This window comes from Thunnus thynnus, chromosome 23 (assembly GCF_963924715.1).
Source record: "Thunnus thynnus chromosome 23, fThuThy2.1, whole genome shotgun sequence".
Lineage (NCBI taxonomy): Eukaryota > Metazoa > Chordata > Actinopteri > Scombriformes > Scombridae > Thunnus > Thunnus thynnus.
In genome coordinates, this window is record NC_089539.1 from 22,680,073 (window position 1) to 22,695,905 (window position 15,833).

The following is a 15,833-nucleotide window of genomic DNA, read 5'->3' on the forward strand; positions in this document are numbered from 1 at the left end:
ATTTCAACTCAATTCTTGAAATATGACATTTTCTTATAAAATTACAAATTTATTCTCAAATTCTGAATTCTCCTCGTAGAATATTGAATATAATTGTTTTATGTAATATTTTTCCCTTGAAATTACAGGTTTTTTTCCCCACAGTGGCTCTAATTGATCCAGTAAAGTGAGGAATGTGAATCTTATTGCAGCGCTGTTACACTCTGATTTAATGACTCAAGTTTTTTTTTTTTTTTTTTGTGCGTTTCCTTTTGGAAAGTGGGAGAAAAAAAGCAAAAGTCAAAGATCCTCAGATGGGTTTAAATGCCAACATACTTCATACTTCAGTTTGTAAGTTCTGTTTTCCAGCAGGAGTGTTAATAAAGTTTTAATCAAGTAAATATATTCTGGAATCAAACCATCAACAGAAACTCATCAAAACTCCAGATCAGTAACAAAAACAGACCACTGATGTCACAGTCTTTCAGTCTTTTTAGTGTTATTCTCTCTCACGCGCACACACACACACACACACACACACACACAAAAACAGGAGGGGCTCTCACACACAGAGGGGAGAGGAGAGGAAGGGGGGGGGGGTCCTGAAATGACGGGATGAGACGAGGAAAACCAGAACCAGGGGGAGGGCGGGGCTTCAGGGCAGAGTCTGCTGTGATTGGAGGGCCGAGCTGTCCGTCAGTCACAGCTGGTCTTTGTAGTAGCCGAGCTTAGCGAAGGACATTTCCCTGCGGAGCTGCATCACCTCCCAGAACATCTGCTCCGCTGGAAACACACAGAGAGAGAGCAGAGGAAACGCCACGAGGTCACATGCTTTGTTTCATTACATCATCATCATCATCATCATCATTATCAACAACAAAATCTATGTTTCCAGCAATGTGAGATGGTATTGAAAAAATAGAAACTAGAAATATCGCCTGGTGGTTTTATACCTTCACAGACCAGTCAAGTTCCAGTTTACATCCATGTCTGTCCAGACTCATAATATTTGTAGTGAAGACTTTGATAGAATTTAATAAAAAGGTATTAAGTGTATTTTCATTGTATGTGTTCATATGTTTGGCCAGTAGAGCTGATTCTGATTGAACACAAAGTTGTAGCCATGACAACAGACGATGCTTCAGATATGATGCTGCTGCACAGAAGCTACAAATTCTAAAAACGTGGATGATTCAAACACAGAAGATCTAAACAATAAATCACAGTTTCAAGCTGGTTTAGTGTCACTGATTCAATATCTGACTAAATGTGAGACATGGTCACAATCTCCTCTTCTGTTATAGCGTTGAATAACGGCCTGAAAACTGTTTTTGCACAACATTATGATGTCACAGTGAAGTTGACCTTTGACCTTTTGAATATAAAATGTTGTAATTTTATCCTATCAGACGTTTATGTGACACTTTGTTATAATTAGCAAATGAATTCTTGAGTTATGGCCAAAAACATGTTTTGTGAGGTCACAGTGACCTTTGACCTTTGACCACCAAAATCTAATCAGTTTATTCTTGAGTCCAGGTGGACATTTGTGCCAAATTTGAAGAAATTCCCTGAAGGGGTTCCTGAGATATGGTGTTCACAAGAGTGCGACAGACGGACAACCTAAAGTCATAACACCTCCGGCTGTCGTCGGCAGGAATAAAAACCAACAGATCCGTCTTTCCAGTGGAAACGTTTGATAAGCAGAGCGTCTGTTCTTCATCAGTCACATTTATAATGTCGTTCTGAGGTTTTCTGCCATCGTTTTGTGTGTTTTACAAGCATACAAATACATGTTTGCAGGTCATTTGGATGTAGTAATGGATGCTTTGTGGCTTTGACAAGCTTGATTTCACTGCACAGTTGAACTGATGCACCGAGTGACACTAAAACTAATCAATGAAAGTCTTTCTTCTCTGACTTTTCTCCTTCGTGGGAAAATCCTTCAGCTCTGTGTCATTTTGTTCACCCTTAACAAGGAAACAAGTGTTTGTGTCTCACCATCCTGCTGTTTGACCAGCCCTTGGTGGATGTAGCGAATGTAGGTGAAGAAATTACACACGGCTGTGATCTGAAACAAACACACAGAGACAGAGAACATATATGACAACAATACAAACTCATTAACAGTTTTTGTTGAAAGAGCTCATGACTGACATCTGCTGGTCTTCATATAATAAACTGACAGAAGGAAGAATGATCCTTTTTGATTGATGACTTTACATTTCTGACTCAATTGGTTTAGGACAGATTTGAAACATTGTGAATACTCCTTTAAATGTATTTATTGTTTTATATGTTGTAATGTCACTTTTGTCCTGCAGATGTCACAATGAGAATCATGATTGTGGTCTCACTGGAAATAAGATTGTGTGTGTGTGTGTGTTCATACTCACTCTGTATCTACAGTAGGGAGATACGTAGTAATAGTTGGACGAATCTCCAAACTTGATTCTGTGCTTACAGGTTTTGGTCTGACCGCTCAGGGCACATTTTCTATCAGAGACACAGAGAGAGAGAGAGAGACGGATGTAAAGTCATTTACAGGTTTTTGTTTTGTTTCAACGGGATGAAAACTGAATTTGTTCAAAAACTACAAAAATTATCAACCAAAACAAACTATAAAAGGAGGAATACTAAGACTGGAGGAAGCAAGGAGGGAGCAGAGGGAGGGAGGAGATGAGTGTTAAACATTTATCAAGGTTCGTCTCATCAGGATCTCTTTGATAAACCTGGACAGAAGGAATTAATGAAGACGGGGATGTTATGAGTTAGCGGGGGAGGGGTGTGGGGGAGGGTGGGGGGGTGTTTGGAGGAGCCAGGCGGGAGCCGAGGAGCAACTGAGGAGCGATTAAAAAAAAAAAAAAGATGCTGATGGGAGAGAGCGAGAGAGACAGAGTCAGACTTACGTGACGAGCTCGGCCCTTCGCCCACTAGAGAAAGGAAAGTGAGGGAAGATGGAGAGATGACGATGAAGGAGTGAAAGCTTGATGAAGAGGAGAAAGAGTTTACGTGTGTATGATGTGTGTGTGTGTGTGTGTGTGTGTGTGTGATCTCACTTTGGTCCTCCACACTCCACCGCCGAGGCTTTGACCACAGGCAGCGGCTGGAAGCCGACCGGCTCCACGCTGAGCGCGTTCTGCTCCACGGCTTCCAAGATAGCCGAACCCAGCTGAGGGAGAGGGGGACGGGAGAGGACGATGAAGGACGTTACATTAAAGTGAGAGGGGCAGGAGAGGTCAGTGAGGTCAAGTTCACCAATCTCAGACTTTTCTCTTTGAGGTTTGTTTGTTCAGGTTTTTCAAGTCGGATTCATCAAACTAAACTTGTTGTAAATCACTCGTTTCAGCCTAATAAATATCAGCTGTTCATGAGGAAGTTGACCTGATCTGCTCCGTTTGTAACAGAGTTTCATTCACAAAAATGTTCCCAGAGAGTAAAAACAAGCTACACATTGACAACATATTAATCAGTGTCAGCAGTCGTATTAGAGGAGCTGAAACTATTAGAACATATAAAGAGGGAAGGCTTTGACGTGAAGTTGTATTACATCACGGCTAAAAAACAAACAACACTGTAGTTTTTCTGTATGTATTCTTGTTTTTCATCTCATCTTTCTTTCTTTTTCTTCTTCACATTTTAACTTTTATATTCTAACCTTTTTTTAAAGCCTCCTGTGGACAGATGTATTTTAGTGTCCTGTGAATAATTATATGTTGCTGTTTCAAATGTTATTGTGATGTCAAATAAATAAAGTAAAACTAAAGCAAAGCGCTCTGTGACCAATGAGAGAGGCGCCGGTCATGTGACAGTGTAACATCACCTGCTGTAACATCTCTGTGACTGTCAGCTGTTTACAACTATGATTATACCGACATAAAAATCATAAAATCTAAAAAAAAAAAAAAAACCCTCTCAGTAAACTGGCAGCCATGATGTTGACAATATGAACAGAATATTAATTCTGCATTAAGTGTGTTGTTGATTTCAGTATCATATTTAAACTCTGTCTCTTAACTAATCTCTTCTTGCTCGAGGTTCGTTGTTGACACACATTAAATACATTTCCTTCCTCATAACACATTTTTAATATTTTGAACTTGTTTCATACTCGTGCTCATAAACTCCTCGAGGTTCCTTTAGGTGAAATCTCTCTCTGTGTACCTCGCTCTTGTTGAAGGTGAGGCAGGGGTAGATGTCCTCACGGTAAACTCTCTCCAGGAAGCAGCAGCTCCGGTCCAGCGTCGGCTCCTCCTTCCACGCCTTGAACTCGCTGAACAGCTGACTGTCCACCTACATGACAGCTCAGGTCATCATCATCATACAGTAACGCTGCATTTATGACGCGTTTATTTTAGAATTATTTATTTTAGTTTTATTATCTGGGGTTAAATAAAGTTCTACCTCTCTACACTCCCGGACGATAGGCTGCGTGGCCGACGGGTCGGGCTGCGTCCCCAGGATGGCGGAGGAGGTGCTCTTGTTCCTGCTGTGGCCCTTCCTGAAGGGAGTCTTAGACCCTCCTCCCCCGACTCCTGCAGAGGGGAGTTCACCCACAGGGGAGGTGGGGGAGGAGAGCACCAGCGTCTTCAGGGCTTGGACCTCCGCTTGGAGGACGTCGATCTGAAACGGGAGTGATTTCCTACGTTAAAGGAGTCTTAAACCAACAGTCAGGAGCCCAGGACTGATTTCCTGCCCTGAAACTGTAACTGATGATGAGCTCAGACCTGAGAGGAAGATGCTCAGTGTGTGTTCAGTGTTTGTCACCTTTCCCAGAGCTTCTTTCAGTTGTTTTTCAGCGTTTGCCTGTTTGACGTTGGCTTCTCTGACCATTTTGTGAGCCTCCTAGAAAACATACACACTTGTTTTAGTTTTTATTCTGATAGTAAAGCAGCATCTACACAAGCTCATTAAGCCTATTAAAAAAGGAACAGTACACTAAAAAATAAATATTCTAAAAACATAATAGTAACATATAGTAAAGCTCAGCCTGGCTTACAGAAAAACCACACACACATACACACACACACACAGCGTCACACCCTCTATGAGGAAAAAAGGTACGAGTGAGACGAGAACAAGAAGGAGAAATGTGAAGAGAAAAGGAAACACATGTTTTGAAGGCCGGCCGGACAGATTCACTCTGCTTTCTTGTCGATTTTATTCTGATTTGGATCCATTTTTGTTTACGTCTGAGTTCAAGATGAGTCGTTACACAATCGCTGTACAAGAAGAGAACAGACGTGGGTTTTGATGTGAAAATACACAGAAATGATTTTGACATAATTGGCGTTAAACAAGAAATAACTGAACCGTTAACGCAGGGAAACAGGATTAAAACAAGGAAGATTTATTTTTTTTATTTCACTGTGCTTTTAACAAAAGTTGTGTCTATCGTTTGACGCCTCTGTTGTTTAAACATTTAGTGCTTTTATGCTTTTTTTTGATTTGGGTTGTGAAACTCGTGCAGAGCTGAGCTGTGAGCAGCCGAGACGATTCAAGGAAAGGTAAGAGAGCGTTTGATCTCTGGTGACGTGTTGGGGGTGAGCTGCTTTTCACAGTAAGAGCTCTTTATCTGCAGCTCTTCATTTAACATCTGACTGGTTTATTTCTGCTTATAAACTTCAAACTGGCAACATCTAAAATTAATCTGTGGACTAAATACATCCATATCTTGTGTGGGACACTGACTCAATGGCAAACATTGCATTTCCTGTAGCATTTTGCAGTTTGTACAGCTTTTAATGTGAAGTAGCAGTAGGAAATGGTATTTGGTTTGCATCAGCGGTCAATTAATACAGCTGCAGAATGGCTGAAAGTGATCAAATAAGGCTGATATAGAAACGCAGGACTGAAACGAAATTTCAAACCACATTTAGTGAACTGAACAAAGTGAGACACAAGTGTGCTGAACCGGTTTAACACAAGACACACTTCTTAAAGGTTGGAGTTCACGGTTAGACAGGAAGTAGCGACTTGGATTTTACTGAACACAGTTTCCCCGACACGTTTCTGGAGCCGTCATGCCTCCTTTTCACGTTTCTGCTGCCAAAGAAGAGAGAGAAACTGATCCCCGCGTCAATCATTGTCATTTTTTTCTGTCCGTTTTCTGTCTGGCCGCTGTCTCAGGAGGAAAGGAAACAGGAAACAGGAAGCAGAGGAGACGGACGGACAGACAGAGGAGAGGCAGGCGGACCGACCTGGAAGAGACTGGCGGTGAGCTCCTCCAGCTCCTGGCCGAGCTGGTCTCTGACTTTAGACAACCTCTCACACTCCTCATCCTTCAACAGCAGCTCCTTCCACACACACACACACACACACACACACACACACACACACACACACACACACAAAAACAGAAAAAACACCACAACAGAAAAACAACCGCCAAATGAACACATGAAAGTAAAATCATAGCATGGCAACAACAAACAAGGAGATGAAGAAATAAAAATTAGTGAAACATGTTTGAGGATTAAACCATCAGTTCCATCTTAAATAATAACACATATATAAAAAAATAATGTAAAAAAATGCAAAATATGAAAAATTACATGATGCTGATGTAATAATGAGCGCTGTGGAGGGATGAAGTGATGTGTCTCTCACACTCACACACACAAACACACACTCGCATTCAAATTTAGCACCAGAGACCATGTATATGTGTGTGTGTGTGTGTGTGTGTGTGTGTGTGTGTGTGTGTGTGTGTGTGTGTGTGTGTGTGTGTGTGCGTGTGTGTGTGTGTCCTACCCTCTGAGCCTTTGCCAGCTCTTCCTTCAGCCTCTCGTATCCTTTCTCTCGGACCTCCATCACTGACGGGCTGCGCAGCCGCGACAGGCTGTCGCTCAAAGCGCTGCACTCCTCCCCGTCCTCTCCGGACAGGAAGTTGCCCTCTCCGGACTCCGCCTCCAGGCCTGGCACACTGCGCGGCGTTACCGTGGAAACAACAGTAGTCGGTTATAGATTACGGTTGATGAGGAGAGAGTTTAGAGTATCTTTGACTGTGAGCGTAAATCACATGTCATCATATCACAAAACTTCAGCAGACTTGATGATGAAGATGAAGATGAAGTCAGACTCGTGTGGATTCAGCCGCAGTATTTTACCTTCCATTGTGACTGGACCTCGGTGTGGAGTAAACCGGCTGCGTGGGGAGCTGGTCGGCCCGCAGGGAGGTGGGCAGGCCAGGAGGGGGAGCTCCCAGGGAGTGGGTGCGATACAGAGAGGTGGGCGGGGTGCTGTGACGGGCGGGGGCGCGCTGCTCCGATTGGTTCTGCAGGAAGGAAGTCGCACGAGGAGCCGATGAAGCCGTTAAAGGTTAACGCTTTATGATTCTCAGTTTCACTTTGAGAACTTGAGTTAATGAATCTCCTGACAGGTTAATCAGTCATCAGCATCCTAAAGCATTGATCTTTACCTACGTGTGATGAGGTAACGGGTTGACCTTTGACCTACCTGAAGGTCAGGTGTGGTGGGCGAGGCCAAGTTCACCTCATGGAACCCCTCCAGAGTTTCGGCGTTAGTCTGACCGCTGCTGCAGGCCATAGCAGCTGCTCTCAGACATCATACAGTCTGCAGGCAGCACACACAGCTGTTAATGATGCTCCAACGTGTTCGTTACACACGTTTTGATTTAAAATGTGAGTCACACGAGGCTGAAAGCTGCTGGAGAGGACTGGTGAGTTATAGTGGGGGGGGGGGGGGGGGGGCTAACAAAAGGCTTCAGAGCTTTGTTTGTTGTGGTGGTTAACGCCAACATTACAGCCATCAGTTACAACTATTTCTGCCTTTTGTTTCACACAAATCACATTTCTAAGGCTGCAACTAATAATTATTTTCATTATCGATCCATCAATCAATCAATCACTCTGTCTGTAAAATGTGAAAAAATTGTGAGAAAATGGCATTAACGGTTTCTCAGAGCCCACGGTGACGACTTCAGTTTGCTTTGTTTTGTCCGACCAACAGTCCAAAAGATTTTTTATTTACCGTCACGTATGACAAAGAAAAGCAGCAAAAAACAGAAGCTATAATAAACAATTATTCAATCAGAAGTAATTGCTGGTTAATAATCAACTAATTGATTAACTGACTAATTGTTGCAGCTTGATAGTGGGAAAAAAACAGAACATCACCAAAAGTATCATTAAGTACAAAATCACAGCAAACATTTACTATATTAGACCAAAACAGCTAAATTACAACATGGATAGATGATCAAACTACAGACAGACTGTAAACATTTATCATTTTAAACTCATTTTTAAGTTGTACATGTATTTAGTTTTCATTCTGTGCTTGTAAAGCACTTTGTAATTGCTGATTTCATAAGTGCTATATATTTATAGCACTTTATTATTATATTATAGTGAGTGTTTAAAGTGTTTTAATGGTGTGTGTGTGTGTGTGTGTGTGTGTGTGTGTGTGTGTGTGTGTGTGTGTGTGTGTGTGTGTTTGTTGAGTGTACCATAGTGCAGCTGTGGGTGGAGATGCTGGGAGGATGGATGGAGGCTCACAGCGACTCAGTGAACAGATGAGCTGCAGCTACAACTAGAAACAGTCTTTAACCTGAAGGAGAGAAGAAGAAAGAGCAGGTCGTCTTTATATAGTGAACAAAAACCATACTGAAACATTTCATTCACATGTGTCAGTGTTAGATGGTGTTAATACAGTTAAACAACAACTTTTCCTGAATAACACACTGTATTAAATGAACTAAACTGTGATTTAATTAACAGAGAATAAGTAATAGACTAATTGGACTGGTTCCAGTGTCTCAGATGTTAATATATGTTGGTTTTATCTTATAAAAATAAACAGAATTTTTTTCATCTGTCAGTTCGACATATTGTTTATAAACATATTGTTTATAGACTGAAGGTTCAATAAAGAAAGTTATCAGTTATACTAAAGATGTGATCACATGACATCTCCATTCACAGACATGTCCCAGCATCCCAGACAAGACATGATGTCACATCTGATGTGGGTGATACATAAATATTGATCAGAGCGATCACAAACTAAACAGTTTCAGTCCTCAGCTCCTCACTTTCAAGTTGTGCAATTTAAATAAAAACTTAATTCCCAGTATATATTTATTTATATACTTCATCTATTAAGTTTTATATTGAGGCCAGAGTTCAGATCGATTCAATTCAGGCTGGATTGTTTTTCCTCGGCGTCACTTTTGTTTTTTGACTTTTTTGAGCTAATTGAAATTGATCAATCTGAATAAAGCTTTTGAATATTAGAAACATGAACTTTCAATCTGAAAACTGGACAGTAATCCAGAAAAATGGTTTTCAAAGTCAAATATTTCAATGCAGTAAGTTCAGTGGGATCTAAATGTCAACATTAAGTATTCAGCAGTGGTTGAAAGTCAAATATTGTTCTTCAGTCACTGATAATAATATTATGACAATGACTGTCTTTCATACTTCATCCTTCTGTGTCTCCCGACAGCTTTATGGTTTTATTCTGCAGGTCAAACTCCAGCAGACATGAGAGCGACTGACAACTCCTCTTCCTTTAGATTTGACTCTCAAAGACTTCAGAGATCCTCCACTATCATCATCATCATCATCATCATCATGTTCTTAAAATACTCTCTCAGACTCTTTGTTTCTGTGTCCGTGTTGTTAACCTTCCTTTTGTTTTGCCTACCTCAGCAGGGTGCGTTTGGTTTAACAGCACACCGGTCCCACCTGTTCTGACAGGCGTGTGTGTGTGTGCGTGTGTGTGTGTGTTCAGTGGGTGTGTCTCTCTACTGATCATACAGAGACACAAAAGCTGAGTTCATGACTTGCTGGTGAAGACAAATACAGGTGTGACTCATGAACCCTCGCGTCACTCTCTCGGTTTATTCAAAGTGTGTTTTTATCACACACACATTTATGTATCGTTATGTCAAATTCACACCTTGAAATAATCATTAGTTGCAGCTTTATCTGTTTTATATGGAAAAATGCCAAACAAATGTGAAGATGTGAAGCTTTTCTGTATTGTATGTGATGGTAAACTGAATATTTTTGGATATTAGATGTGAAACGTGTCAGCTGCTGTTATTGGCCTTCGTCCTCCTCCGAGTTTCTTTATCTGGATCGATGGTCTGCAGGATGAAGGATGTTGTATTGTACTGCAGGGACTGTGAAGCCTCCTGAGACAAATGAGTGATATTGGACTGTACTAATTGAACGGACTTGACTTGGCAGAAGTCGAATTAATAGACAGACGAACCGACGATTAGATGATACTTTCATTAATACTCTTCTCTGCACAAGTGAATCCGTTTATCTACAATTATTCAAACTAAAAGGTTGATATCAAGTTAAAGAAGTTCAAAAGCAACACACACACACACACACACACACACACACACACACACACACACACACACACACACACACACACACACACAAACACACACACACACAGACAGGTGACAGCTTCCCACCTGTCAGTCAAACTCAGGTGAAACCCTGCCGGCCTTCAACAACCAATCCCTCCTCTATCCCTCCTCTCCCCCCCCCCCATCTGCCTGTCTCCATGGAGACCGGTCCTGGAGAGCCCATGGTAACCTGACACGCTGTGGGATGCTGGGTAAGGATCCAGTTACTCCACCCGCCTGATAAAGGCTCATCCTGCGTGTTTACAGTGTTTACACTCATGTCGTCCCAAACACAGACCTGAACTGACCCGATGGAAAGTCACGACAGGAAAGTCCAGTTCTGGTGTCGAGGTCTGTCAGAATCCCCTGAAGGGAGATGGAAATTCCTACGTCATATAAATTATGATGCAGCTGAAGTGAATGATCGGCTTGTTCTACTCTGATCACCCTGGATACGGTTCAGATGACTGAAACATCGGCTGGCAGGAGAGAAACATTCGTTTTCAATTATTTTCCTCATCGTTTGATCTTTAGATTATTTTCTCGATTTCTCGGTTGATAAAATGCTCGAAAATGGTGGAAAAATGTTGATCATTGTGTCTCAAAGTTACGTCTTCAAAAGTCTTGTTATGTCTCGACCAACAGTCCACAACACAAAGATGTTCAGTTTACCATCAGAGGACTGAAGAAACTAGAGGATTTTTAAAAAAATAGAGGATTTCTTTAAAAAAAAAAAAAGACTCAAATCACTTAATTGATTCTCAAAATAGTTTAGATTGATACTAATTGTTGCAGCTCTACATTTACTGGCCACATATTGTTCACTACAGGTATCCTGACTTGTATAACTTGAGAGTTTGGACTCATAGATGATAAAATAATATTGTTTGGAGTTGTTCCAGCACCTGAGGGGCCAAACATGAACAGTAACGTCCCTGTTTCCACTCCAGCCGAGCCCTCAGTTACACGTTCTCTCGCCTCATTTCCTGTCATCTCTCTCCTGTCTGCTGTCCAATAAAAGCACAAACTGCCCCAATGCATCATGTATCAGATTTCTTTACTTATTCTTTGATCAGATATTATACCAATTTTGTTTGGCAAAGTACTTGTAAGGTTGTTTGTGTTTAGTCAACAAATCAATCGATGAATCACTTTATTTGTCCCCAAGGTACGAGTGGTTGTGCAACAGTGTAACTGAATAAAAAGACAAAGCACATGAACACAACATATGACTATAAAAAAAAGCCAAATAAATCAGAGGACACAAATGAAAACAACTGGTTTTAATAATGTAAAATCTAGAGGATTCTCAGATTTGGGTTGTGAGTGAGTTTTATGTAATCAGGTCTTTTTCTTTACAGAGTTAAGATGAAAGACTGACGACAGGATGAAAGAGTTTCAGTATCTGTTCATTTCTGCTCATTAGACTCTAAAAAGAGAAGCAGAAGCTCTGTGAACTATGTGATGTAAAGTAATATATTAATACTGTCCAAATAACTGCTTCTGAGCCATATTTTAAAATACCTTCATGAAAGGACAGCTTCACAGTTATTCCATGTCTGTCATAAATCAACATTCAGGAGCCCAAATGAACAGTGAAACATGTTTTTCTTGTTGTAATCATTCCTCCTGTTCATACTGACCATTAGAAGATCCCTTCATAATGACCTTACAATGGAAGTGATGGAGGACAAAACCCACAGTCCTCCTTCTGTGCAAAAATGTATTTAAAAGTTTATCTGAAGCTGATATGAAGCTTCAAATCAAGTAGATATCTGTCAATGTTACAGTCTTTTTAGTGCCAAAGTCCCTCTTTTTGTTACTATACTTCCACCTGCAGCTCAACAGGGAAACACTGTCCGAGGAAACACAAAGACGGAATTTGATGCTAAAAAGACTGTAAATGTGTCAGATATCCACTTGATATGACTAACTCAGACTGCTGAAGCTGAATATAAGCTTCACATCAACTTTTTAATAAAACAAACATGATAAATAGCCGTGTTATAAAATATCTGCATTAATATCAGTGAAACCTGATAGTGAGCTTTGCACAAGAACTGCAGCATATGCAACAAATACTAAACCAGTTTACTCTGACAACAGCCTCTGTGTTCATTCACATGACTGAACATACAGCCGCCGAAGCTGCTTACGACATCATCTGTGTGCTCACTAGTGGAGGGAAAATATTCAGATCCTTTACTGAAGTAAAAGTACCAATATAGCAACGTAAAAATACTCCATTACAAGTAAAAGTCCTGCATGAAAAATCCTACTAAAGTACATAAGTATTATGAGCTTGATGTAGTTAAAGTATTGCAGTAAAAGTGCATAAGTATTATGAGCTTGATGTAGTTAAAGTATTGCAGTAAAAGTAGTGGTTTGGTCCCTCTGACTGATATATTATTATATATGACATCATTAGATTATTAATAGTGAAGCATCAGTGTTAGAGCAGCATGTTACTGTTGTAGCTGCTGGAGGTGGAGCTAGTTTACACTACTTTATATACAGTTAGCTAGTTTAGTCCACTGGTTCCCAACCTAGGGGTCGGGCCCCTCCAAAGGGTCAGCAGATAAATCTGAGGGGTCGTGAGATGATTAATGGGAGAGGAAAGAAGAAAAAACAAAGTTCTGATACACAAATCTGTTTTCAGTTTTTTGGACTTTTTCTCTAATCTTTGATTTTTGCTGAAATATTGGATCATTTGAACATTTATTGAAATGAAAGCATGTGAGAAGTTTAGAGGGAAAAATCACTATTTGGTGGAGCTGTTAACAACTCATAGACATGTGAAATGTGACCCCGACTACACACTGCTTTTTGTAAGACGTCAAAAGACAAAAAGGTTGGAAACCACTGGTTTCATCTTCAACAATGTGTTGTATTTTAAAAGCTTGTTATATTATCCATTGTGTCAAATCTTCATGTGAAGAATAACTGAAGCTGTCAAATAAATGTAGTGGAGTAGAAAGTACAATATTTCCCTCTGAAATGTAGTGGAGTGGAAGTATAAAGTAGCATCACTTTATAAATAATAAAGCACAAGCACCTCAAAATTGTACTTGTGTTGTGACAGCTAGCACCGAGTTAGCATCGGCTAGCATGTGTAATGTTACCGGGCGGGCTAACATGCTAACAACTACTAAACAGGGGGGCAGACGTTAAAAAGCTAACGGCTGTTATCCGACACTGCATGCATGAAAGATGCATGAAAGCAGCGTCTTTGCTGCGCGTCAGCTTGGGTTTCGTTGCTAAATCGCGTTAACGTTAACGGCGCATTTGCATTAACGTTAAATTGCCGACCTGCCGTTAAGTAACACCAGCTTCATTCAGAGGCGACATTTCAGCATTTTTTCTGTTAGCTAGCTGTGACAGTTGTGCCAGAAAGACGGAAATATGCTGTGAAAACAGCTGCAACAACAAATCATCTATTCGTCTCTTCATAAAACGTTAATATAAACCGTTAACGCTGTCCGTTATTCGCTTGATGGGGGGATTACGGTGCTTCCATTATCGGCCACAGCACACCGCTCAGCACGGCTCGCTAATTTCACTAATTTGACAAAACATATGATTCATTTACGTGAATAAAATTGTCTTTAATATGCTTAAGTGTGCTTAAACATTACCAGTTTGAAAGTGTATGACAGCTTAGGCCGAATAATGCGAGGAAGGGGAAAAATAGTGCGACAGACGGTCTGTGTCCGATAATGGGCGCATACTAATAGCAGCTAGCGAGCTAAACAAGTTACCCTAACTTGGCGAAGAATAATAACAACAACAACATAAACGTTAATGACACGTTAGCTGGGGACTCACCGGAGCTCCTGTGTGGACAGTGACCGGACCGGTCTTCCTCCCGGTAAATCGCCGAATCAATGAAACAAACAAACGGACACGGCGGAGCGGTTGTTGACGCAGACCGGAGCAGGTTACTCCAAACGGTGCGTTTACGGACCACTGGGAAACCACACACTCACCATCACCTTTTTTTTATATACTTGCAATTTAAGGTAGATGAGGCGGTTGAGAGTAAAACACTGACCCTCAGTGGCGAAAATTATTTAGTGCAGGATCCACATACTGTCACTCAAAATGTTTGATGTTTGAGCTTCACTGTGCAGAATAATGTATGTGCATAAGGCTGTTTTCACATTCATCTGCTGAAAGTGGAAAGTTTCTCTGTGTTCACCTAAGATATGAGTTTTAAGGCTCCATCTATGAGCATGATGTGTGATATCACGGCTAGTTTGGAGATAATCCTGGTCCAATATTCAGTTTACAGAAGTGTGACACAAACACTGAGAATGGACTTTACATCTTGTATCCAGCAGGAAAACTTTGAAAATTAAAAAAGATATTTGCATATTCATTGACTCTGGCTTTTTCAGTGAGGGTTATGGAGTAGATGTCATTTTATGAGTTTCGACCTAGGTAATAAAACTTTTTAAATAGAAAAACCAAATGAGGAACAAGTTATTATTCAAAGCAGAGTATTTTTATATGTCTTAATACATGTCTGTTTACCTTTGCTGCTATTTTAAGGCTTTTATACTTTTGTGTACTTGTTAAATTTGTTTAAATTGTTTATTCTGCAAGTTAACTGTTTTTGGTCTGAGAGAAACAGAATTTCATTTCAATGTGATTACTGAGAAATGACAATAAAGAAATCTTGAATCTTGACATGTTTCAAGACATGAAAATACTTCTGCTTGGAACAATAATGTGTGTCTAATATGGTTTTTCTACAAAGTAATTGGAGCTCTCTGGTAGTTGAATGGCTACAGCACACTCCACATAAACTGCAACGTCCCTGGTTTGACTCTGGCTTGGGACCCACGTTGCATATCATCTTATCTCACAATAAAACAAAACGGTTGTAAAAACAAAAAAGGCTTCTGTACTTAGGAATTTTTAACATATATGAATTTATAACAAATGTTTGGTTTGTTTTGGTTTAACTTACTTTCATTGTTCACTCTTTGTTCTCACTGTGTGGGACCTGCATAAGTCAGACCCACAGCAGCTCATGTTTCCTATTGCTCTGATGGGTTGTGTTTTTTTTTTGCTAAAAAATAAAAATAAAATGAAAAAAGAAACAAAAAAGATCACTGAGAAATCAAACATTATAACACATTGTAAATTAAAGGCTGCATGACCTGTTAGTAAATCATATAGAAACCAAAGATTTAAAAAAAATCCCTTTAAAGATCCATATTTACAGTCCTCGTCACAAAGAATGAATGCACTACCACGCTGCAGCCACCAGGGGCGCCAAATACAAACAAATTATATGTTGACTGTTAATATTATGATTTATTTTTAGTTTTATTGCTGTTTTTATATATCTGCACTTTGTAGAAAAACTGTGGTGAACACTGAAGTTTTACCAGATTTTTTTTAAATGTATTTCAGTCATTGTTATGCTGCACATGTATCTCAAGATCACTGCTCG

The 15,833-nt window shown here is 40.3% G+C and overlaps 1 protein-coding gene across 3 annotated transcripts; it reads right to left on the reverse strand.

Moving 5' to 3' along the window:
- Positions 1 to 453: 453 nt before the first annotated feature.
- rab3ip (RAB3A interacting protein (rabin3)) lies at positions 454 to 14,354 on the reverse strand. 3 transcript variants are annotated; one of them, XM_067581045.1, is made up of 14 exons: positions 14,198 to 14,353; positions 8,450 to 8,550; positions 7,438 to 7,554; positions 7,089 to 7,255; positions 6,733 to 6,904; positions 6,180 to 6,275; positions 4,747 to 4,824; positions 4,384 to 4,602; positions 4,144 to 4,272; positions 3,039 to 3,151; positions 2,889 to 2,912; positions 2,376 to 2,475; positions 1,981 to 2,050; positions 454 to 762 (listed from the first exon to the last, which is right to left on the reverse strand). In XM_067581045.1, the coding sequence occupies exons 3-14, from the start codon at positions 7,525 to 7,527 to the stop codon at positions 680 to 682; spliced, it is 1,341 nt and encodes a 446-aa protein (XP_067437146.1). In that variant the 5' UTR covers positions 7,528 to 7,554; positions 8,450 to 8,550; positions 14,198 to 14,353; the 3' UTR covers positions 454 to 679. The 3 variants fall into 3 exon arrangements, with proteins under 3 accessions (XP_067437146.1, XP_067437148.1, XP_067437147.1); XM_067581047.1 differs by lacking the exon at positions 6,180 to 6,275 and having other exon boundaries at positions 14,198 to 14,354; XM_067581046.1 differs by lacking the exon at positions 2,889 to 2,912.
- Positions 14,355 to 15,833: the final 1,479 nt, after the last annotated feature.